Here is a 25,451-nt window from a genome sequence, read left to right as displayed (position 1 = left end):
ATGTAGAATACAAATACAAAGAATTTAAAACAATTTGGTAATGGTCTAGTTTCCCCCACAATGTGTACAAAGTATACCTTCCACAAAAGAACTCGTTTCACTTTCCAAAAGGAGCGAGCTGCCTTGCTGTTACTGAATGCCAAGAACAGTCCATGCCAGGCATTAACACAGGACAGCCAGCACACTGGCAGGTCACATCAAGTTCATGTGTAGTAACCCCTCCGTGAAGGCAATTCCACATCTTGTCTACAGAAGGAAGACATGCTTGGAAGGTGCAATTAGAATGACATGTGCACTTGTAGATACTTACATGTGAGGTCATCCAATAACTGACATCTCAGGTCAAAATATTCTGTACACTGGGACAAAAGTCTGAAACAGGTACAAACAGAAGAAAGGTTTAATTTAAAATCAGAAACTTTTTTCTACGCAGTTGCTTTTAAGGCCTGTACGCTCTGTCCATCTAATCCAAAATAGCATAGCTATCTAGGTATGCTTCTGCATGCACACGCTACAGCTTTAAAACAAATTCCTTCCCAACAGCTACTTCTGAATGTTATGAATAACATTTAATCCTGCTTTCTTCCTTCACCTCATAACAATTTTAGTTAATTATCAGACAACGATAAAACAACAACATGTTTTAACTTCTCAGTTACTCCTCTATTCAGATTCCTCTAGAAATTGCAGTTTTAAGTTACTGTTAAATTCAACAACCTCTGGCCCGTCAGGGACAAGTTAACAGGACTGACACCTACAGTTTTTACAGGTGTAATGGGTAACATAAGCAACAAGAAATCAGGTGAAGTCATGGGTCAAGACATCACTGTAAAGGCCGGAGCCTTTAGGATTGGTTTCTGATCTGGATCTATGCAATACTATCAAATAAATTCAATGTTACTGTCATACATCCCATCACCTCTATGCCTCATGCAGGATTCCAGCTAGGTTCTGACTGCCATGACCACATCCTAGAAAAAGCAGGCCTATTTAGCAATTACCACCTCCTGAATGGGAAGTCAAGTAAGCTGAACTATAAGAGTTCACAGAGGAAGAGTTGTACTTTGAGAATTCAGCTTTATTTCCCTTCAATTTACATACTTCCAAAACTATCTGGGGCCTGACAGGGATGTCTACTTTCTACAGACTTGTGAAGTCCTAATCCCTTGTGCCTCAGAGCTTCCACAGCGCTACTCATTTAAAAATGTGATAGATTTGATTCCTCAATAAACACGCATCTGACTTACCTCTGGTTGATTCCTCTCATGATGCTGGTTGGTGACCAAAGAGGCAGCTGGGCACCAAGAACAACACTCAGGAGAAACTGGTTTGGCTTTTGTACATCTGGGTGAGCTGATGTGTCTGTCTGACTAAGGGTGTACAACTGGTCACAGGCAACACGACGAATCTGAAACAGTGTCATTGTCAAACACTAGCAGTTGCTCAAAGGTTGCAAAAACCACACTTCTGTTTTGTTAGAAATCTGACAGAAAAAAATAGACATTGAAAAGCTTGTGTAAACCAGACTATGAGCTCTGCACCCGCCAGCCAGGGTTTCTCTGTTTATAGGGATTTAGCAATCTACTTTCATCCCTGAGCTAAAAACTCTGATGCTTTATTAAACACAGATAATAAATTCAGATAAGGGGGAAAAGATGCAATGACTTCATGCAAAATATATGAGATGCAATGAAATGAAGCAGCGTGACTTGAAAATCTCTAGATTTTAGAATATCCAGAATAATCTTAAATCAGAAAGAATAAATTTTAGGAGGGTTCTGACATTTGGAAGAATTTTTCAAGAGTTCAGAAGAGTCCATTAAATCTTACCCAAATCTTTTGAGATGAAAGTTACTTGGAACTTTCCCTAAAGTACTAGTTCTACAGAATTTGTCTCACCAAAATGAGAGTATTTTCTTTAGACTAGCCAGAGCACAGTCCTGTGCGCCTCATGGATTAAACAAGCCTAAAGAATGTAATACTTCAGCATTTTCTATCAACACATCACTAGATACTGGAATTACTAACAATTATACAGGGTTATTCATTCAAATACAAAAAACTGTGGGAATATTTGTAATGAACAATTTATCTTCAGACCATAATAAATGATCAAAGTGTACACATTTCAGAAGTATAACATTTAAGAAATTTTCAGAGAAAGACCCTCACCTCAGCACTTGGTGATCCAAGCAGTATATCAATGATGAAATCGGCAACACAAGGCAAATTGTAAAAAGATCCTAGAACAGAAGAGTACCAGGCTATCTTTTTTAAAATAATAATTTAAAGTAAGTCAGCTACAGTCTTGCATTAAAATACCACAGGACCTAGAGGATATCCCCCCGTCAACATGGCACCACGTTATAACAGCATTTTCCTTCGCCTTCCACCACCACCAATGTTTACACTTCCTGTACACAAAGGTTCAAGTACTAAACACTAGCTATGCAAACAGCAGCACTTACAGAATTACATACTTCAAAGCCAGTGCAAATATTTATATACTGGCAGTAACTCAGCTTTCCCAAAACATTTCATTAAGGCACAGCACTACATGCCTTGTTTCATGCCACCTGTTCTTCAGTCCTGGAAAAACACCCCTGTATTTTTTAATGAAATTTTGTGTTTTTAACTTGAGCTGTTTCAGCTTACAAAGCCAGAAGTTTCCCATGTTTTTTTTTTTTGTACTTGTCTGTCTCCAAAAGCCTTCCCCCACCTTACTTGTATTCCAAATAGTGAGTAATCCAATTCTATTTCATACCTAGTTGCTGACTGCGTAGCTGAAGGCAGGTTACTAAGAGAGACAAAGCTTCTCCAGCAATCAGAGCATCTTTGGTGGATACGGACTGCTGTCTCACACAGATACCAGCGTGCAGCGCAGTTGGCTCTCCTTCGCTTCCTGAACTGCAATTACTTCCTGCATTAAGAAATGAACAAGTGCTGTAATCCATTACATTTTTCAGATGTTTCCAGCTTCTGGTCAGTTCTCTGCAATTTAAAAAACTTCTCCAAATGCCATGTCTCCAAATGCCACATGAATGTAAAGCATTTTGCTCAGATTTGTGTAATTCAATCATATACCATCCTGAGTTGGAAGGGACCCAAGAGGATCATCAAGTCCAACTCCAATGAATTCAGCTTCAAGCTTCGAAAGTGTTCAATTAAGAATAAACCAAACACTTTCTTTAGATTGGCTTAGAGACATAGTTAACCTACCTGAGCTGCTAAGTCTGTTTCGAATCCCAGCAGGAAATAAAGTGTTGCTCTCTTTTATTGGCTGACTACTTCCCACGAGGTCCAGTCGTCCTGCAGCAGCAGCCCAAGAGAGTCGCATGAAGCAAGCCACTGTGGAAGTGAAATCATTCACCTCCATAGTCTGAAGGAACAAGAAACAGCAGTTACTTCTGCAATATTCAAGAGCCTTTGTTAATGACAGGGATAAGAAGAATGTATCTTCTGGATCATGTCAAATTGACATTTGGATTTGTTTTCCTCTCTCTTCTCTAAGCAGGCTCAAGGATACAAGAGCCTTTTTGTTCCTATTAAGGGAGCAATACTGATCTTTCCTTGGGAAGTAGTTTGTTTTTAAATTCTCCACTAAGGTAGATACCCTTATCCCCTATCTGGAGTTAGGCATGCTGATTTCAATCATATCAATCCATTTGGGAAGCACTGCCCAAGAACCTAACATAGCATACTTATTACGTTAACTATGAAGTTTCTTTCAACTGGACTCAACTTTCAAATGGGTTGAGTTCTTGTCAGATTAGATTGTTTTAGTAAATAGCCAGCCTCAGGTTAATTACACTGACATGCCTATTAAAGGGGAAAAATAGCATTTTCTTAAAGTATTGAAAATAAAAATTTCCTTCTTCCCCAGGGTACCATCAAGCAAATTCAATTTTTAATGAGCTATTTGAAACAAAAATCTTGCCCAAAATTTCTAATTCAAAGAAACATGGACTACAAGCCACAAGTTCAAGCAGGAACCTTCTCCTTTTTATTCACAGAAAATTAACAAGAATAAGATCTTAGAGTTAAGCGTGACTGAAAATAAATCACAAGTAACATTTCTGTGTAGATCTATTTCTGGTAAGCACTTTTGGGGTACTGCTTCCCTTTGTACTGCCAAAATAATTTCTGAGACTATGTTAAAATTCAGATCAAGATCGAGAAGAGAGACCGATGGTCAGGATTTTCAGAGGCTTTTAAATGGAGCCTGGGCAAGAACCTGTATAAAAGGTAGACTTTTGATTAAAAATCCAGGAGTTACACAGCTGTCACTGGAGACGACACCACTACATCACCATAAATCAAACACTTCCTTACTTGTATGGCAACTCTTGCTGCTGGTATGATTTCTTCTACCCTAATGGAGGATCTATCAGACACAGAGAGCTGTCGGTAGGATGACTTCTCAGGTGTTCCACAAATGGACATCTGCCTACTTGCTTGTCGGCTGACATTACGGAACGGGCGTGAGGACAATGCTTCTACCCCATCTTTAATGAAATCCTCATCCAGTAAGGTAGGCATTGTCTGGCCAACAAGCAAGAACCTACATTCACAGAGCAAAAACGTCAGGCTTGTTTTTGAATGTTCACAGCAAGTGAATGAAACAGAACTCAAAGTACCAATTAATCTTACATATTACAAGCCACACTCTAAAAGCCAAGAAAGCAGCACTTTCTCTAATGAAAAGCAATTACATACCTTGCAAGTTGCAGGCAGATGGAATAGACTCCCTGTCTTGTTTCATAGTCTACTTCTGATGGGATGGAATCTCTCTGCATCACATTCACCACCAAACTTAAGAACAAATCAATAAGACAGACTCCGTTTGAAAATGTTTTACATTAGGAGAGAGCTGCAATTAATTTATCTCTATCCTTCCCTCCTCCTATTCAGTCAGCTGAGTGCCAGTTAAAACTGTCAAACTGGCATCTTTGGAGACTAACATCCCCATTTTCTCCTCCTACATCTACAGATGGAAGCTTTCTGTTCCTGCTGGAAAATGCTTCAGGATCTATGGGGCAGGGGGGAGTGGATAGAATTACCAAGAGCAACATATACTTGATAAGTCTGACACAAGCACAAGCAGTATTGCCAGGTCTCCAAACCACTCACACTGTGCCTCAACTCTTATCGGAAGGGTCTGAATTTTGGAGACTGTAAAATTCAGTTTTGTTCTCACTGCACGAGCTATGCTTTGACTGCTTAAAATGTCCACTGGTATCTATGCAGGACATAGTGTAATGTACACACTTGCAAATTTGAACTGAAACACTTAAATGCTAACTATCCAAATAACTACCTTAATAAAAGCTACACTTCACAAGCTTATCTGTGCCTAATTTTATTTTGGGGTTTAACAACATGTACTCTGTTATATTGCTATGGTAGCTACAGTAGCTTTTCAGATACTGGATAATGAAAAAACAGCTTTGGGTGGATATTTTTTCTCTGAAAAAGAAGCTGACAGGTTTACTAGCGTGCTACGGTGTGGAAATCGGAAACCATGCAGAACTGCTAGCTAAACGAAGCGTTATAAATTGAGTTAAGATTTTGAAATCTAACCTCAAACCTCCTGCTCTGAGGAAGTTTTCACAGAAAGACTTGGCACAGTTTCTTGCCATTTCATCATCTGCAGTTGGCATCAGCTTGGAGCTCAGTACCTAAAATAAATGAATAAATAAGCATGCATACACTCCCCCGCCCTTAGTATTCTTTATCTGCTGAAGGTTAAAAGTATAACAGGAAAAAAAATCCACTACAAATGAAGCAATTAACAATACACTTATGAAAAGCTGTAGTCAGTAAAGAGAAATCACATTAAAAATATTCAGGAGAGCTATGGCTATTACAGACATTTATTTTGTATCAAAGGGCATTTTTTTCTCACTGCAGTTTACTTGTTAAGGGAAAGGATAAAGTACATCCTCTAGCACATGAAATGATGTCTTCAGGCTCAGTTGGTGCTCCTTAAGAGCCTGAATCCTTCTCCTTTCTAGATTTTCAGTTGACAGTATCCCATACAACACCCTACAGATGGCTTACTTATTGATTCGTGCCTTCTGAAACATAACTGTATTGCTATTATTGTGGGTTTTTTTTTGTAAAAGATGGTCCAGGTAATTCTGGACCTTACGAACATCATCACTGTATCATCCCTCCTGTTTTAAGTCTGCGCTAAACTTCACAGGATGCAATTATGCTCAGAAATACGGCCATAAGGAAGTCTGCGGTCTCTGTAGGTCAGATCTCATGTACATTTATAACCAATTTCACTTCATTTTACATAAGAAAAAACTAAACAACACCCAAACAAACAAAAAAAACCCAGCCCCTCTCAAAACCCCAGAAAACCCCCAGAAGTTATTTACTTTCTTGAAAAGTCTCTTTGGCACGTACAGCCAACAACGCTGCATGTGGGAAAACAAAATACATCTTTTCCAGGTTCACAGGTCAGAAGAATGGTTTACAGAGTTCCAGGCATGAAATCTTATCACAACACTGCATGATATAACCCTGAACATCTGCAACATTTAATTTTCATATCTTTCATGTACTCTGCAAATTTCCTGTGCACATTTTTTCAGAAAGCAGTTCAGACTGGTTCCCATATTTTCAACAGATCACCAGTTGAGGGGATAAAAAAGCACATCATCCTTTTCCTGACAGAAATCATCTTCCAATTGGCTTGACTGGATTTGAGGAACAAGTCCACTTATACAATCTACACATCTAATCCAATTTACTACTTCTCATCCCTTGGCAGAAAAGCAAGCAATTTATTACTTGCTTTTATTATTTTCTCTGGCATAGAAGCAGCAGATAACTGTCTTGTCATACTGTAATATAACTTGCCAGTTCAACGAGATACCCTTGCTGTGATATGCTAAACCATTTGCTTTCAGTTGTAGAACTTGTCAACATATTTCAAAGACATCATCAGATATCTTTCATTCCAGCTGTACAGAAAAGGAGGGAATCCTAATGCTGCAGTGTGATGACAGTGTAGGAAGACGAAGAGCTAACATTAGACTGCAGAAACCCAAAGGAAAGCAACTACAAGAAAATTCCTACAGTAATCTTGGCACACACCAGGAATGAAATAACTTTGTCCACTGTTTTTGAAGCTGCTGGCAACCGGTCCTCCAACTTCAAGTTGTTCAAACCATATTTGTAATGAGTCCTTATAAACAGTGGGACCTGCAAGTGGAACTAGAAACCGTCCAGCTTCCTAGAGTGTGCAGATTACAGTGTCCTAACAATGACACCATTCTCTTATACTCTTTAAAATTCATGCACTGAACACTTGGAAAGAACCTTTTTACAGGGTCCAATCCAGTGTTTTAGCTAAAGAACTTACTCAGGAGAATACTTAGGGGTAAAAAAATTGTATGTATTCCACTCTCTTTGCATGCACAGCTAAAACAGGCCAGAAGCTTCTGGCCCTGCACATTTGGATAGTGAAAATTCTTCACAGTTGAACGCTTCTCAAAAATATTCCTCCTTAGCCTCTACAGACAGAGTATGGTAGACTTATATAGAAGGGAAGTTAGCATTCTTTTTCTTTCAAATTGAATCGAGCAAAACCAATCAAACTAAACAACAGCTCCCATTAATTTTTAAGAGAGCCAACTTTTTTTTTTTTTATATATACACTAAAAATCACATACTCAAGAGTTTCTGGAGATTCAAGCAGGAATTTTACCTAAACAATAAGGACTTTGATGTTTCTTTGCTCCTCTCCACTTACTTCAGAATACTCCTTCCACCTTGCAAATCACAAAAAGAGGGGCCTTGCTGCACAGTAAAGCCTCTAAAGGAGAACTTTTTACCCCTTTTGTTCTGTGTATAATTTATCACGTACATAAAAGCAGACTATGACATGACATTTGCATTTTGCATAATGACCCTGTCATGGTAGACACGTGCCCAAGATACTTAGAACTACTTAAACCTTAGTGCTCAGAAACACAAGTAGAAAGAAGTAAATTTGTTTTCTTACCTCTAAATTGTAGAGCACTCTGAAGGTGGACATGCCTGGAGCAAAAGATCTGAAAAGACTTTCTAGTATTGAACTAGCACTGGGCTGATGTTGGTGTTTTGAAGACAAGGATGGTGATTTTGAAGACTGAGAACTTGATTCTGATAGCAGTGTTTTCTAGGAGGAATAAGCCACAGAAGAAATATTTTGAGACTATCGCATTTTGTTGTAACTGGCAATACATTTCCTATAAGCCCTGTAATAACCCTCTCACCTCCAGCTGCCTGGAAATAAGTCAATAATCCTTAACATGAGCATTATTCTGCAGTAGAGTTTCAAACCCTTCACAGACTACAATCTGACAGGGGATTTAAAGAAATCTGGTAGTAAAATCCTTTTTGTTAAGCTACCAAGATTAGTTATTGTTTAATCCATACCTTCCTTCCCAGGGAATCAAGCTGATCAAGAGCCTCCTGAATAGCTGGGTCAGTGGGAATCAAGAGCAGAAGTTTCCTCACTCGCAGTGTTATCCTGAAAAGTTATCAGAAGTTACTTGTGCAAAATAGGGTTCAGCCACACTGTGGCCTGGTGGATGCCTACACACTGTGAAATAAGTAGCTATTCAAACTTTGCAGTGTGAGCATTTCTTCAATATTTAATAACCATTTAGTTTGCTCACCTTGGCTCCTCTAGATTGGCAAGCTGGTAAAGCATATCAAACACATTACACACGAGAGCCATGACTACTCCAGGGAGGGATTTCTCCTGAGAAGCAAGCAGAAACACAGAGGTCTTTTTCTCCCCTCTCTGTTGCAAGTAATTTAAGAGAGCTCTTCACCGAAGCAACTGACCCAGATGCCAGCCTGGCCCGTAGAAATCTCAGCCACTTTCTACACTGAGACAACATCTGAATTTTTACATTACCCCATTTCCCTTTTAACAATCGACTTTTGAAGTCAACTGTTAGTTAGGGTTGACATAAAAAGCAGACCAGGAGTGGTCTGAACATGCTAGTTGATGCTTCTTAGTTTATTTTCATACTGCAGCTTTATTAATAGCGGAAATCTGGAAATGTCTCCCCCCAACAAATATACAATCTCAAAATTAAGTCATATGGGTTGTGTTTGTTTAAAAGACCCTTGTAGAGATTAATAAACACCAAGCAGGCTACAACAGCTCACAGAATACAGATTATAAAGTCCAATCTGCATGCATGTATTTAAATGCTTCATTTCAATCGCAGTTTGAAAGCAAAACCAGACTGCTAAAGACGGGATACTCAAGCTGATGTGAACAGCTTCTGTCTCATCTTACTGTACCTCTTCCATGCCAGCTGTGTCTCCCCCAACTATCCCCCCTCCAGGAAAAATCTGAGGGAAGGTTTCAGGCTATTGTGCTGTACCTGTTCCATTGCATAGGATGAGCTAAATACACTGCTGCTGTTGCTGGAACTGGTTGAGGAATCTGCAGAGCTCCCTGATGGAGTCCCACTTCCTGATGTTTTTACTGTAAGGACTTGTTCATCAGAGAAGCCCAGTTGGTGGAGTAGTTTCTGATCTTTGTTTACGGTTAGCTGCAAGAAAATATTTATCATTTAGTTCCGGAAAAGAGACTCAATTTCATAAAGAATGAGAATTCTTTATAGTTAACGTACCAGGCTGTCATTGGCAAATATCTGTATATTATCCACAGGTGAATTCAACATCTTTGCTATCTTCCACCTGACGCTCCCTACAGTTTCATTGCTATGAGCCTGTAAAATTAAACGACACTGGTTCAGTAAGTCTGCTCAACCAGTAAATTCCAAGAGAAAAAAAAAGAAAAATCTTCTATTAAAGTCTTCCTGCTCCTCTGCATAGGGTAGTAAAGGTATTGTCCACAAAAGAGACTGACAGGGTAGGACAGCGGTAGAAATGCTCCATCGCTGACAGTAAGCAAACAACTTCTTTCTCCCACCCCGGAATGATGATCAAAATACATTTAGCCTACAGACGCTTCCATTACAGTAGCCTTATACACACTCTTAACATCTTCAAATAGAGTTTTCAAGTTGACGGCAGTCCTTAAAACCAGCTCACTCTGTTCCATCCAGGCATCAAAAAACCCAAGAGTAGCTACATGATCAACACCGCATGACACACATAATCTGTGCACACATACCTCTATGGTGAAGGTATCTTTGGTAGACTCGTACGTAACATTAAGTGTTAAAAGATGTCCATGGAAAGAGGCACCATGAGGTAGAATAGTTCGGGGAACAGAGTAAAGGTCCTACAGAAGAGACGGAAGACAGTAAATACCACCCTTGAAAACAAAGACATTTCTTTGATGGTATGTAACACAAGTTACTAGAGTTGCATAGGTTTAAATAACTTTCACTATTTTTAATAATATTGGAAGTTGTGTTCTTAGCCTTGCCTAGTAAGAAATTACATATCTTACCTCTATTGTTATCACATAACGCTCTGCCAACAGCAGCAGTCTCTCAATTATTACAAGTTTAGTTGACCTAGAGATAAACATTGAAAACAAGAGTAACTCGTCTCAGAGATTACTTTCAATGCCCATGGGTAACTACCATGAATTAGCCATTTTCAACTATAACTCCTTAAATTTGGGAGTTAATTCAGTTGAAATTAACTAGGAAAACAGGCCAAGAAGCTTGCGTTATACTGCTTGAGATGTAGCCAGCTTCATAAGAAGCTTCATGTTTCTAAAGGTCCCACCCTGCACTCACATATTTAAGCTACACACATTTAGGTATGCGTAAGTTAAGCTAGAGGATGAAAAACCATCCTTTTCTCTCCCAATTAAAAACAAAACAAAAAAACCCAACCCGCTGCCCCAGAAATATTACATAAATAATAGGCTGGTAATAGTCTGTAGGTTTTTTGGTGGCTTTCTTGTGGTGGGTTTTTTTTCTGTTTGTTTGATTGGTTTTGTTTTTTGGGGGTGGGGGTGTTCTTTTTTGGTGGTTTTTTTTTTTGTTTGTTCGGTTTTGTGGTTTTTTGGGGGTTTTTTTTGTTTTTTTTAACTCCACAGGTTTTTCAAAGTTTCTTTGGAACTCAAATTGCATTGTAATTGGAATATTCAACTGAGAAACCATCAGAATATACAACTACCAATACTAATAATTTTAATTAGCACTCAAAATCATGTGGGCAGCAGCTGGGAACAAATGTCTACTGTCATATATATTCTTTTAAAGGCAGGCCTACCTGTAAGGAGACTGAACTGATGTTGCTACTGTAGGCATAGCAGTTGCTGTAAGCATTTTTGTAGCTCTTGTAACAGCATGTGTTAATGTTGGACCACCGAGTGCAGAGCTGGCTGCCTAGAATACAAAGCAGAGTGTAAGTGCTGGTTTACAATTAGTACGTCCTGGAGAGCTAAGAGGACAAGAAATATTTGTGGAAAGAAAATTTTTCTTTAAATAGAGTTGTCGTAGTCAATTATTCTAATTCTAAGATACAAAACTGAAAAAGGGTGTAGGTACAAGAACAATTAAAATTTGTCCTTTACCTCTAATCGTGTGTAGCAATCAGCAATGAATTTCTTGTGCAGTGATACTGAATCCTAAAGATAAAACGTACAAATGAGTTAGAACTTAAACCAAAATCATGGGAATTACTCATAAACTGACAGAACCCAACAAATTACACCTTTTAACATGCAGAGTATCAAGGGTCTATGAATGTCAAAGCACTTTCATGTACAAATATATGCCTACCTTTTTCAATCTAGGAGTTAGATTAATATAGCTGTAATTTATTATCAATTGAATAGCTTCATTGGCAATTTCTTCATCAGGTGACTCCATTGCAATCTTCCAAATGAAATCCATTCCTATTAATTCCAGTTTTTCTACACTCTACACAAGAAAGAACAACAGTAAAACATGACTGGATTTCTTACACAAGAGTGAGTTGAACCACAGAAACAGAAGTCTTCCATCTGCTGGAAAAGCATCTTTTGACTGAATCTTAAAAATTTTCTTTTCAAACACCCTGCCAAGCTTTGGCACACTGCAAAGTGAAATCAATAGCTGCGGATTTGTATATTTATACTAGAAAAAAATTTGTTTACAGGTGGATAAACAAGTTCCAAAGAACACTCTCAGTCAAGCCAACTGAAAAATTAAAAACTTCAAAAGCACGGAGAAGTTTAATCAGGAATGGAATTTGTTTCACAAAGGTCAACATGGTAACTAACCACATAATAAACCATCACAAAACCTGCTATGATACTTGGCAAAAAATTATGCATTTGAAGTAAGTTAACTCTCTGTGATAAAGATCTAAAATGCCTATGGAAAACTACTTAACATATAACCATTAATTTAACAAAAAACATTGAAGGATCATAGAGTTAAAAATTATTGTAGAGCAGAATGTGAATAAGGTAAGCCTAAATCTCTTGTAAAGAAGAAGAAAAAAAAAAACAACAAAAAAAGAAAGGACTATTTCCCTGCTAGGGAGAAGCAAAAAATGCACACTAGAATTCATGATCATTAATAAAAAAGTGGTCCACTCATTCCTCCTGCAAAGTTTTAGAAGCTATGTACCAGCTTCCAGCTACCAATTGCTGAATTTTAACTGTTGTAATTCTGGAGTTTTAGCTTCAGAATTTAACAATGTTAATGCTAGAAGGACAATCTGCATATTAATACAAACATGACCATGTCAAACAGCTGCTAAAGAATCCTTGTCTCACCTCCTCCCATCCCCAAGATGCCACAGGTAGTATACAAGAACGAACTTGGCAGAACACTCACCAACTGAGTTCCTTGCCTCTTTAGTCGATGGTCACACAGGTTCACATTTTCAAAGAAAGTCTTAAATAAACTAAAACCTGAAAGTGAAAAAAGGTGCAAGGTTTTTATTCAGGTCAGGCTAAGTTTCTCTGCTTTTTTGAAAAAATGAAGATAAATACAGGAGATGACCTTTTCCCTCTACAACTATTAAAACTCAAAATGATAGAAAAAGACCCCTTTACTATATTGATTTACAGAACTGTTTGGATATTTAATTTGAAGGCTTATAGGAAGCAAATTTCTGGTCTATATTTCAAAAACAAATCTGTTGACCAAAGCCATTTTCTTACCATTCATAGTAATTTCATATGACTCCAGTTTAAGAATTTTCTCTTTGAAGAGCTGTTGCTGTACATCACTCTCTAGATCATGCTGTCCTTTTGTAAACCACTCAAAGCACATCTGTGAATGAAAGGCAGATGTATTTTTACCTCATTGTCATGGCAAATATTTTAGCTTTATACAGCATTGGCAAGCTATGTCAGATACTACAGTAACTCATCTTATTATCTACAGCAAGAGATTCAAAATCTAATCTCCTAGTAACCTCACATATTATACAGGCTGTATTGCATCATTAGGGTACTTCATCTTCATGGTCGTCTTTCACCCAAATAATGCTGAATGTCTCTTTTATGACTCCGCAAACTTGCACATACCCCTTTTCAAACCAGCATCCATAAACCTGCAACTAATCTCCTGGCCAATGTTCCTCCTTCAGTCAAATTTAATGTTAAAAAAGCATCCTAGTCATAAGTGAACATGTAACAGTGGCTCCACTATGCATCCACAAAGCATATAAATGCATTATTAGTTTGTGTTTGCTACTTACATTTCACACGTCTCAACAAATACACGTGCTATTAATGATCCATTAAGATTCACTCTGCAACCACAGACACCAACTTTTCAAGTTTTTCTTACCTCTCGATCTAACTCACAAACATCCTGGCCAGTTACAAGGCACTCCCAGATCTCCCTGGCACGATTCCAGCCCAAATAAAGGGTGGCTTCTTGCAGAAAAAATGCCAAAAATTTTAGATGTGCCTCCAAATACTGAGAAAGAGGAAACAAAAACTCAAGCTTAAGACTTTTCTTTCTGAAACAAGAACTCTGAGCATTCTTTTTATTTTTTTGCAAACTTAGTTGTCAAGTAACAGTACACTTTGCAAAGCCTAGAAAACAGGAATTGTTTCTGCAGTGAGATTTATTTCTATTTTACACAATTTTTAACATTACTTCTTTTTGATTACCTTTCTAAAAAGGAACACTGAAGTCCCCTTGGATTTGCTATTACTTTACTGATATTGATATTATTTGACACTAGTTACTAAGTCACAACTAGTGTGGAAAAAATAATTATCAAAACCGTAGCAACACACTGTTACAAGCTATCTGTGTGTGTGGCTTCTATGTCCTAACTACAAAATCTGTTTCAGATTTCAAGAGCTTCACACCAAATTCAAAGGTATAGTCTCTACAAGGGTAGTTGAACTGAAGTTGGTGGAGAAGCTGAAAGCTGCACAGGTTTGGAGACAGGAGTTCCTGGGGTGGGGAGATCTAGCTCTCAACCAGTTAAAGACTTTGCTAAGAAACTTGTAGATTGTGATGCTTGCCCACCCTTGCTCTATAATACAATAACAAGGCTACAACAAGCCCTAACAGATAAGTGACAGAACTATAAATAAAAACTGGTGTAATTATTCACCAGAGAGAACATACATACCAGTGAATTCCAAAAATGAAACATCACCTAATCTTATGCAACTTGGTCAGTGATACACTACATCATGCTTTAAAAAAAACTAAGGTAGTAAGAAATTCAGGGTTCATGTACCTCCCGGTAAGTATATCGGCCATCCACTAATGTTGCTCCAACAAGCCCTCCTGGACCTGCCACAGATGCAGCCAGACGGTGGCATGATATTAAGCTTCCTGTCACCAACTTCACTATTTCAAAGTTTTTCTTTAAATCTTGAATAATGCTCTTGGCAAACAAAAAAACATTGAGAAAAGAGGTTTTTCAGAAAATAGATAAACAGGCATGTGCACACACACGTCTCTTAATGGAAGGAGTATGTTCCCCCCTCACCAGTCAGCTGTATCCCTTCCAAGCACCCAAAGCCCCCTGATGATGGTGTTTTCAGCATGTGCTGAAACACACGTGCTGCAGATTGCAAAGTCCCACACCTCCACTCAGCCACTGTATAACATGTGACTTGCTGGTATTTTAGTCTGTTTTCCAAGAGTCAATGTCAATTCAATTACAAAGCAGCTGGTCTAAACATTAGCCATTGTTTATTTCTTAACAGGCTGTTAATTATTCTACAAAAAGCTGAGAATAAAATAAATTAGTCCTGACATAGCAAACAGATTTATACATATATATACACACACACACGTGCACAGAAATGGACGGCACACAACACAGCATCTCTACTTGAACAGTTTGTTTATGGTACATCACTAGACTGTACTTGTCAAAGTGTTTTTTAGTTTGGGGTTTTTTTTTCCCTCACTTCTAAATTCAAACTTCCATGTTCTACAGAAACAGGGCCACACAGACATAACAAGGGCTTCAAAAATCATCTCAGCATATATTCTTACCTTGTCTTGTTTTTGGTAAGTTTGCTTAATAAATGAACGTGTGATTTCATGGAGCTGACGTAACGCTGGCACCACCCACACAAACTGAGGATTATTGTGCTGGGATGACTAGTAGTAGGAAAGGTAAAAACAATTACACATGTGTACATGCTCAACAACAGATTAACTTTCCTCTTAGACTCCTAGAAGCCTAACGATTTCTATTAAGGCAGCTGTTTCAAAACAACAGCTACTAGCTCTGAAGGCTTCAGTTACTTGTTCCTAGTCCCTTTCCAAACACATTCAAGGTGCCCTTCTTCACTTTCTACAAGAAGTCCTTTGACACACACATATGCTATTTTGCTATCCTTATTGTTAAGCCCAAAGTACCACCTCCTTGCTAGAGAACATGCAAATTAAGTAGACAAAAAGAACTCAATTGCACCAGGGAGAGAAGATCACCACCACCTTCCTCAATTATGAGAGATGAAGCAGGCCTGTTAGGGCATAAAATGGCAAATCCAGTCAAATGATGTTACTTATTGCTAAAGCAAGAATAATAGAAGAAAGAACCTCAAATACTACTGAGGGTTAAGAGGCAAGAATAAATTTCTGATTGGTGCTGCAAGGAGCCCTCTGAGAGGAAGCAAAGGATACTTAAGCTGCATTTTGAAAGAGATCCTGCAAAGAATAACCCTCCTACCTCATTTTTAGAACTGCTCATCACTTTTCTGGGAGGCTTCATTTTCTGTAAAGTTTGACCACACAAACCAGTACTGAGGTTGCTTGTTCAGAGAAGCGATGTCTGGTTTAAATACTGACAACAACCAATACCACCTACACACTTAGATTCAAGTAACCTGCCCATAACAGAGCTCTCTACTGAAGACTCTCTCATGTATTTGAGAATACTGCCTTAATATTACATTCCCTCCCAGTTTATGTCTTCATTTCATCTAATGAAGGGAAATAAGAAAATGATGTATTTTTAAACATCTTCTGTATGGTTACCCCAATCCCCTTCAGCCTACAATGACAGCTTTCCTTTAGTGTTCCCCACTGCAGCACCTCTGTTAAGGCCCTTGCCAGAATGTAATTAAAAAGAATGCAAGAACAGGAAAGGACAAGAGAAGATCCAAAAGAAAAGACTGCAAGTTTTACAGAGATTGAGAACTCAAAGTTTGAAATTGTATTCATAAACACACACACGCAAAAAAGTGTGATCAATATCAAGAAGCAACATACTATGCCTCCTAAACAACTAAAATCCTCTACAGATGCTGCAACACAGACAAAACTTGATTTACCATGAAATAAATGAATGAAAAAAGTACAAGCCTTTTTCTTTATTTACGGGGTATACTTCAGACTGAAAAAAAGAAGACAGGAGCATTCCTGCAGACCTCAAGAAAAACTGCCTGCTATGTGGACAGTGCAGGATAAAGTATATGCAGTCTTTTAAGCCATGCACATCTTTGCTGCTGCCAGGAAACATCTTAGCACAGGCAGCTGTGGGAATGACTTCTTTATGTTAGATGAAAAGAGTTTAAGTATTTTATTAAAATACAAAACTACTATGATTTAAATATTGATTTGTATTTTGAGACTAAATGGCCATGACAGAACACATGCTTAACTCAAAGAAAACTAATCTAGGCTTTCACATGAAAGGGACAGTTAAAATACTGACATACCTTCACAGTGGTTCCATTTGCAAATTCTAACCTTGGGCCCATCCTGGTAGTTTCCCATAAACTGATCACTCCTTGTGCTGAAAATTTGCTTAAAACAAAGGCAAGAGACTTACTATGAGTCTCATGGTCAACAAACTGGCTCACACAAAGCCTACCCCTCTCGTGGACTCCCCAAGGTAAGAACTTACAGATGGGACACGCAATTTGTGCATCTTGAAAGAAAGGGCAACATCAAGGCTAGATAACATTTCACTTTGGAAAAGATAAAATAATAAACCAACCCTCTTAATATCCTCTATGCATTTAATGATGTAGCTTCTTTTGATTGCTTCTTTTACTGCATAGGCATCACTGAGGATTGTCAAATGTTCCTCCAAGGCCTGCTGAATAAGACTACATGGTAATGTTGGAAGATGAGCCAGCTCCCAAAGTACCTCCAGAACCTAGAGGAAGAAGTGCAAGATTAGTCAGGACCTAGGAAGTACAGAGACTAGCAACCCTACATTTAATAAAGAAAAAAAAAAAAAAAAAAAAAAAAGATAGATTTTATTTCACATTCACATGCCTTTCCAGTGGTTGTCTCCACCCGTGCTTCTCGACCAATGCGCCCTATCAGGCTCAACAGCTTCTGTCGCACTCTATCACTCTCTGTTTCCCAGCTCTGTGTGGCAAAGAAATAACGTTCACTATTACAGCAGCAAGCACCATCAGTCTTAAGTCTCAAGTGGACACAAAAATACAATTTACAGTTGTTTTACTGCAGGCAAATCAAAATACAAACAAGTATGTTTCCACCATGCATATTTCCTTATTTTTCTTACTGGGAGTTACAGTACTGATTTGCCCAACTCTTTTTCAAATATAAACTAGAAGAGATTAAATATAATAATAAAATCTCACTTTTTAAGTATCTTAGCACTGCCTATATAATGTACTTAAAATCTAAGTCAATTAGCAGTACCAGTAGCAGATCAGGCTTTTGGGTTAACAAAAAAAAAAAAAAAAAATCAGTATTAGAAGTGTTATTTTATAGCCAATTTTATATTTATATTTTTATATAGAAAATATAAATGTATTCAAGGCATTTGCCTTTTGGTAGGCTGGATGCACGAGTACGTATCACCAATTCTCTTCCTAAGGAATGTAAATTCATGTGAAAACTTACCTTTTGGATTAGGACAAATAAATGATTGAGCTGATCAGAGCTAAACTTCACAGCAGCTGCAGCAATAATGGTATGTATGTTTTCAATCACAGTGGAGGATTGTCCCGACTGAAAAGAGGAAGGAAAACACATGAAGGTAGGTCTTTATCCCAAATGAGACAGAAAAATCTTCATGTAAGCGTTATCCTACTATTCATATTAATGAGAAAGAATAAGCTTTTGAAACACAAGGTAAGAATAACTGTCTCTGCTCCTCATTTCACTGTCAGAGGTCTTTGGAAGTAATTCTAAAGCAGGAAAGAACAAGTTGGTCTGCCATTATTACAGCAGCTTCAAATGCTGCAATGGCACATACCACTGTAAGGTGTGGTGCCAGCAATACAAACACAACCATTTTTATTGCTTGGTTAAATTCACGTGTGGGGTGCTCCATCCCTGACACTCTTTAAGGCTTTACTCAAAAGTGAGCAATACAAAATCTCCTCCCACACTGATGGGAGCACCATGGTAACAACAGCCAGAAGGGGGGAGGAAGTATTGCATTTTATTAAAGAATAAAAGTGAGCGAGCTAGAATCATACTTCAGCTCTATTAAGCATGCAAGACTTGCTACCACACCCACACATACTGCAGATCTGACAGCGTCCAATGAGTTTAGTCTAAAACTTCAACATTTGGACAGAGAAAAAAACCATTTCCTGCAGCAGCAGATTACGTTTCTGGTCAAAATTTCCACATCATTTGCATTAAGCAGTCAAACCACCTTTCCTACACAGCGGTAAGTTGAATATACATAAAGTGAATGTGAAAAGATGACTTGTCAGTCAATTATACGTATGTACAGGAAGTTAAATGGGAATTCATACAGTTTGAGCCCACTCTCTTTAAAGTCACACTGTGAGCTGCATTCAAATTTATACCTCCAGCCACGAAAATTAATATCCTTAGGCATGGTCTTTGGTCTAGACAAACACTATCACCTATTTCAGGCTGACAACCTCTTATTCCAAGTCAAATATTTTTGCAGCCCCTTAACACTCGTTGCAAAGATCTGAATTTCTTCATAAGATTTAACAGCTGTGTTACAAGAAATTGCCAGAACACTTCATTTTAAATAGTAAAGGAAGAAGTAGAAGAAAGCCTTTGCATTAATTATACTATTAAAATCTCAACACCTCCACTTTGCAATAAAGAGATGCCTATATTATAAACCAAAAAATCCCACCACTAGAATGTCTGCTTTTGTAATACAGTCTAAAAGCACCTGCCGAGTCTTGGTTGCTTACCTGAATTCTCCAAATTTTAGTGAGCTCGTCTAAAGATAATTTACTGCCCAGCAGTTCAATAATTCCCTTTATACGATCACAGTATTGTGCTTGGTCTATATTACCTATGAAACAAAGGCAGGCAACTAAATTAATATATTTAAAACAGTATTAGATACACTAAATGCATAAGAATAAACAAGTTCTTTTAAAAGGGAGAAGAACAAAGTTATCTTCATTTGAAAACCCTTTCTTTACTGTTACAGACAAATCTATCAGTTCAAAGAAATATAGCCTTCCGGAGGGCGGACTTTGGCCTGTTCAGGACGTTGGTTGAGAGAGTCCCGTGGGAGACGGTCCTGAAGGGCAAAGGGGTCCAGGAAAGCTGGACGATCTTCAAGAAGGAAGTCTTAAAGGCGCAGGAGCAGGCTGTCCCTGTACGCCGTAAGAAGAACGGGCGGGGAAGACGACCGGCCTGGCTGAACGGGGAGCTCTTGCTGGGACTCAGGAAAAAAAGGGGAGTTTACCGCTTGTGGAAGAAGGGGCAGGCGACTCAAGAAGAGTACAGGGATCTCGTTAGGTCGTGCAGAGAAGAAATGAGAAAGGCAAAAGCCCAGCTAGAACGCAATCTGGCCGCTGTCGTTAAAGACAACAAAAAAAGTTTTTACAAATATATTAATGACAAGAAGAGAGCCAAGGAGAATCTCCATCCTTTATTGGATGTGGGGGGAACATTGTCACTGAGGATGAGGAAAAGGCTGAGGTACTCAATGCCTTCTTTGCCTCAGTCTTTAACAGGCAGACCAGTTATCCTCAGGGTACTTGGCCCCCCGAGCTGGAAGACGGGGATGGCGAGCAGGATAAACCCCCCGTAATCCAGGAGGAAGCAGTCAATGACCTGCTACGCCACCTGGACACTCACAAGTCTATGGGGCCGGATGGGATCCACCCGAGAGTGCTGAGGGAGCTGGCGGAGGTGCTCGCCAAGCCGCTCTCCATCATTTATCAGCAGTCCTGGTTAACGGGGGAGGTCCCGGATGACTGGAGGCTTGCCAATGTGACGCCCATCCACAAGAAGGGCCGGAAGGAGGATCCGGGGAACTACAGGCCTGTCAGCCTGACCTCGGTGCCGGGGAAGATTATGGAGCGGTTCATCTTGAGGGCGCTCACAAGGCATGAGTGGGACAACCAGGGGATCCGGCCTAGCCAGCACGGATTCATGAAAGGCAGGTCCTGCTTGACCAACCTGATCTCCTTCTATGACCAGGTGACCCGCCTAGTGGATGAGGGAAAGGCTGTGGATGTGGTCTACCTGGACTTCAGTAAGGCCTTTGACACTGTCTCCCACAGCATTCTCCTCAAGAAGCTGGCGGCTCACGGCTTAGACAGGTGGACTCTGCGCTGGGTCAAAAACTGGCTGGACGGCCGGGCCCAGAGAGTTGTGGTGAATGGAGTTACATCCAGTTGGCGGCCGGTCACGAGAGGTGTTCCCCAGGGCTCAGTACTGGGGCCGGTCTTGTTTAATATCTTTATTGATGATCTGGATGAGGGGATCGAGTGCACCCTCAGTAAGTTTGCAGACGACACCAAGCTGGGCGGGAGCGTTGATCTGCTCGAGGGTAGGAAGGCTCTGCAGAGGGACCTGGACAGGCTGGATCGATGGGCCGAGGCCAACTGTATGAGGTTCAACAAGGCCAAGTGCCGGGTCCTGCACTTCGGCCACAACAACCCCATGCAGTGCTACAGGCTTGGGGAAGAGTGGCTGGAAAGCTGCCTGTCGGAAAAGGACCTGGGGGTGTTGGTCGACAGCTGGCTGAACATGAGCCGGCAGTGTGCCCAGGCGGCCAAGAAGGCCAATGGCATCCTGGCCTGTATCAGAAATAGTGTGGCCAGCAGGAGTAGGGAAGTGATCGTCCCCCTGTACTCGGCACTGGTGAGGCCACACCTCGAATACTGTGTTCAGTTTTGGGCCCCTCACTACAAGAAGGACGTTGAGGTGCTGGAGCGTGTCCAGAGAAGGGCAACGAGGCTGGTGAGGGGTCTGGAGAACAAGTCTTATGAGGAGCGGCTGAGGGAACTGGGACTGTTCAGCCTGGAGAAAAGGAGGCTGAGGGGAGACCTCATCGCTCTCTACAACTACCTGAAAGGAGGTTGTAGTGAGGTGGGTGTTGGTCTTTTCTCCGAAGTAACAAGCGATAGGACGAGAGGAAATGGCCTCAAGTTGCGCCAGGGGAGGTTTAGATTGGATGTAAGGAAAAATTTCTTTACTGAAAGAGTGGTGAAACATTGGAACAGGCTGCCCAGGGAAGTGGTGGAGTCCCCATCCCTGGAGGTATTTAAAAGACATGTAGATGAGGCACTTAGGGACATGGTTTAGTGGGCATGGTAGTGTTGGGTTGACGGTTGGACTCGATGATCTTAGAGGTCTTTTCCAACCTCAATGATTCTATGATTCTAAAAAGAAAAGGCTCCTTCCATTTTTATTTTGTTTTACTTCATATATCTGATAGCAGATGACACCTTTAGGGCCTTACTACTTGGAAAAAAACCCCAAAACCTCTTTTCTCTCTTTTATATGGGCTAACAATATACAAAGATAAACTGAGAGTAAAAACCCCAGGTACAGCAGAAGACATCTGCACAGATGTCAAATAGAGGACTAGATGATAGTAGCAGAATTTGCAGGGTTTTCCTTACTTTGTTTTGAAGACGACAAAAACCTTGAACTCCTTTGTTAATAGTGTTCCATTAAAATGTACTGAAAGGGACAGAGGAAATTTTTAAATTTAACACATTCAAAGCACATGCCAAAAGTCTTTGTGAAAGTACTTACCTTCTAGAGCAATTGACAGGACAGAATTTTCTACTAGCCAATTTAGTAATCTGTCTGTGTCTATTGCATTCTTCACTGACTTGGATACAGTGCTGTCTTCTATTAATTTCGTTACCTAGAAATTGCAAAATATGAGATTCTAACAATGATTCCTGCATGCATTATACATGCACACAATGAAATCTATTCAAAAGGCTTACTGCGAAGCTTAAGTGTGAATCCTGAAATATTTTGAGCACAGGAGGTGATTGGTTTTTTTTTTTTGGTTGGTTGGTTTTTTGGTTGTTATTGGTGTTTTGGTTGTTTGGGTTTTTTGTTTGTTTGTTTTGTGGGGTTTTGTTTTTTAATAAGATGTTTAAAGGCAAATTCCTAACCAGAATCACCTCCTTGTCATCAATCTCTGATGCAGTAGATTCTTATTCCCATTGTGACACAGAAAAGCTGGCCTGTGCTGCCAGGTATTTTTCTACAGATATACCAGAAGTAGGTTATCTCAGGCTTCTGCTTGTTACACTCAAATCAGTGTCCTATTTTTTATCCAATACAGAACCGATACAGGCTCCTCACACTAGGGAGAAAAAGTACATTTCTGCTAAAGCCTTCAAAAGCCACACTTTTATAACTTCACCAAGGATACATGGCATTTATGATTAAGAACCAAACAGCAATGAGGTTTAACATCTCAATTTTCCCATAAGTAAAGAAACAAAAAGCACAAAACAGGGACTCTCAAACACTTTACAATGCCTGCATACTAAAAAAATGCCTTTTTTTGGGACACTTAAATTGTACAAGTTCTGGAAGGAAGAGATGAATGAACAACTCTATACTTAAACCACAACTCCCATGAAAAATAAACTGTTTTCTTCTTCTACTTAGATATAAGATTCTAGCACAAAGAGCCCTGGTCCATAAACTCCAGCTCCTAGGTGCTACTACAGTGTCCACGTACAACCAAAATAAAAAAATACAATTACATAGTGTAATGATCTGATATAACTGGACTGAGACACCAATCTAGGATTAAGTCCCGTTTGGGTTTTTTTTTCCCCCTTTTCTCTCAATGAGAGGAGGAAAGAAAAGGGATATCCCATAGGATGCTCTGAATTATTAGGGTTATCTCAGAGTGAATATTCAATGAATAGTATAGACCATTTCTTATAAATCAATCTGAAATTGCAGTTCTTAGAAAAGGTTCAAACTATGTCTAGTTGTTTTCTAATTGGGAGGCCACGGTCCTTGTAGCAGCTGCTAATATTACAATCAACTCTGTCATATTAACTTGTGTTGGTATTTATTAAGCTTTTGCTAAGGCAACATAATTTTTCAGGAAATATCGCGCCATCTCTTTTTTAGGTTTCAATTGTGGTTTCAATGACTTACTAACAACCCATCCCACCTAGAGACATGCACATGCACACACACACAAAAAAAGCAAACCTACTTCTTTGAGGGAATTCATTTTTGCACTGAAGTGAGGAGATTTTAACATGCGCAACAGAATGTCCAGCCGTAAGTCATCTACTGCAGTTACCAAATCAGGTTGGAAGCGCATACACAGCAGTTTGATACCAGACAAGAGCTCAGGGATACTGACTAGTCTCTGTTTAAAACAAAACAAAGGACAAATAGAAGCATTGCTATTTTTGCTATTCTGTTTCAGACTTCACCGATTCACAAGGAGTAGCTTTAGTGATCCAATACAGACTGTTTAACCTATGAAATGCAGTACCATGTACATCTGAAAGTATTTGTACACTAGAAATTAAGACAACAAAACCTTTGGTTGAAGTGGACTCTCCTGCTACAGATTTGGTACACTAAATTGCTCCTCTGTAGTTACACAACCTATGCATACTTTCCAGTTTACAGTTAACAATTTAAGTCTAAGTAAAAAGTCAAAAATTCAATAGAACTGAATGCCAAATTCAGGGTAATACAGGAAGTAGTCACAAGTTACATGGACATTTTGTCAACAATTACTGTTGTAATTGCAATCTGTAACAATTACTCAGATTCTCAAATTCTCAGAAGCAAATAGCTAATGCAACAGTTGTATGCACACAAGTTATAAGAATTTTACAGACTGCAAGATAGTAAGCATCTTCAAGTCAGTTAGAGAAGTGAGCATTCCATACACTTCAGAAAGGGAACAACAAAACCTTATCCGATAGCAACAGCAGCAAAATTTTTTATAAAGTGTCATGACATCAGATATCTACTGAAAAGGGTATCGAATGGAATTGGGTAAATGTATTTTGTGCTATGTCATTTAGACAGAATTCAGAACAGGCTGTATTTTTGCCAGTGAAAATAAAGCTATTGTTCTAGTCTACGTTGCCAGCATTTCCAAGACACACAGTAAGTTCTTCCCAAATATTTAATATATAAAACATTACCTTGTCTTTCAAGTCCTTCTCTTCTACATTCTGTACATATTTAATCATTTTATGAATGATTGGATCCAGCATGGGCTAAAGAACATGAGAAAAGGCATGGCAATCATTTTATGTTCCATGAAATTAATTACATTACTCAGAAGATCTGGCTGCAGCAAAGTTAAATACGTAGCTGAAAGCTCACAGTTATCTTAGACATAAAGCAACACCTACAACATACATCAAACTATCCTTCTAGGTACGTCCAGAAAAAGAAGCAATTAAAGTAAGAAGCCATTTCAGACCACTATAATACAGGTTTAAAAAAAACCAAACCAGATCTTTCAAAATGCATCAGTTATTAGATGCATATGCTTCTCTGACTCCCAGTGGCTTCTAAACTACCTCCTCTTCAAATAAAGACTTTCAGTCACTTATTAAATCCATAGTTTTTGTTAGTGAGTGTAGGTGTGAAGCCTGGGGTATATTTGCATGTACAAATATATCATGGTGAATTTTTGTTCCTGTACCACAATTTTTTCCAGTGTAAACTCTCATATCTATGTGCTTAATCTCAGCCAGAAAGTTAAATTTAAAACAAAATCCATCCATCACAGTAGATTCTTTTCCCACATGCTTTACACTGATGAAGCTTACTAATGGCAGTGGCAAAGCTTCTCACTGTTGCAGATGTATATAAGTGACTACAGATCACTGTGCT

The 25,451-nt window shown here is 39.1% G+C and overlaps 1 protein-coding gene across 3 annotated transcripts in view; it reads right to left on the bottom strand.

Moving 5' to 3' along the window:
- The window catches only part of USP24 (ubiquitin specific peptidase 24), a 69,112-nt gene that overhangs the window by 23,445 nt on the left and 20,216 nt on the right, over nt 1-25,451 (bottom strand). For 2 of the 3 annotated variants that reach the window (XM_076340137.1, XM_076340139.1), the window contains exons 9-39: nt 24,752-24,826; nt 23,797-23,955; nt 22,353-22,467; nt 19,541-19,644; nt 18,255-18,362; nt 17,655-17,750; nt 17,371-17,532; nt 16,099-16,143; nt 15,417-15,524; nt 14,647-14,796; nt 13,734-13,865; nt 13,100-13,211; nt 12,771-12,847; nt 11,727-11,867; nt 11,519-11,572; nt 11,215-11,330; nt 10,439-10,505; nt 10,157-10,267; nt 9,651-9,749; nt 9,399-9,569; nt 8,676-8,761; nt 8,434-8,527; nt 8,018-8,173; nt 5,581-5,678; nt 4,717-4,812; nt 4,333-4,561; nt 3,220-3,379; nt 2,765-2,920; nt 2,173-2,243; nt 1,248-1,408; nt 311-372 (exon numbers count right to left, since the gene is read on the bottom strand). In XM_076340137.1, coding sequence (XP_076196252.1) covers nt 311-372; nt 1,248-1,408; nt 2,173-2,243; nt 2,765-2,920; nt 3,220-3,379; nt 4,333-4,561; nt 4,717-4,812; nt 5,581-5,678; nt 8,018-8,173; nt 8,434-8,527; nt 8,676-8,761; nt 9,399-9,569; nt 9,651-9,749; nt 10,157-10,267; nt 10,439-10,505; nt 11,215-11,330; nt 11,519-11,572; nt 11,727-11,867; nt 12,771-12,847; nt 13,100-13,211; nt 13,734-13,865; nt 14,647-14,796; nt 15,417-15,524; nt 16,099-16,143; nt 17,371-17,532; nt 17,655-17,750; nt 18,255-18,362; nt 19,541-19,644; nt 22,353-22,467; nt 23,797-23,955; nt 24,752-24,826 — 3,571 coding nt within the window. The remainder of the gene's footprint in view (nt 1-310; nt 373-1,247; nt 1,409-2,172; nt 2,244-2,764; nt 2,921-3,219; nt 3,380-4,332; nt 4,562-4,716; nt 4,813-5,580; nt 5,679-8,017; nt 8,174-8,433; nt 8,528-8,675; nt 8,762-9,398; nt 9,570-9,650; nt 9,750-10,156; nt 10,268-10,438; nt 10,506-11,214; nt 11,331-11,518; nt 11,573-11,726; nt 11,868-12,770; nt 12,848-13,099; nt 13,212-13,733; nt 13,866-14,646; nt 14,797-15,416; nt 15,525-16,098; nt 16,144-17,370; nt 17,533-17,654; nt 17,751-18,254; nt 18,363-19,540; nt 19,645-22,352; nt 22,468-23,796; nt 23,956-24,751; nt 24,827-25,451) is intronic. The other variant, XM_076340140.1, reaches the window with a different exon arrangement.

The sequence above is a fragment of the Aptenodytes patagonicus genome, chromosome 5 (genome assembly GCF_965638725.1).
Source record: "Aptenodytes patagonicus chromosome 5, bAptPat1.pri.cur, whole genome shotgun sequence".
Taxonomy (NCBI): Eukaryota; Metazoa; Chordata; class Aves; order Sphenisciformes; family Spheniscidae; genus Aptenodytes; species Aptenodytes patagonicus.
The sequence above is the reverse complement of the archived record's forward strand: the minus strand, read 5'-3'. Positions and strand labels throughout refer to the sequence as shown.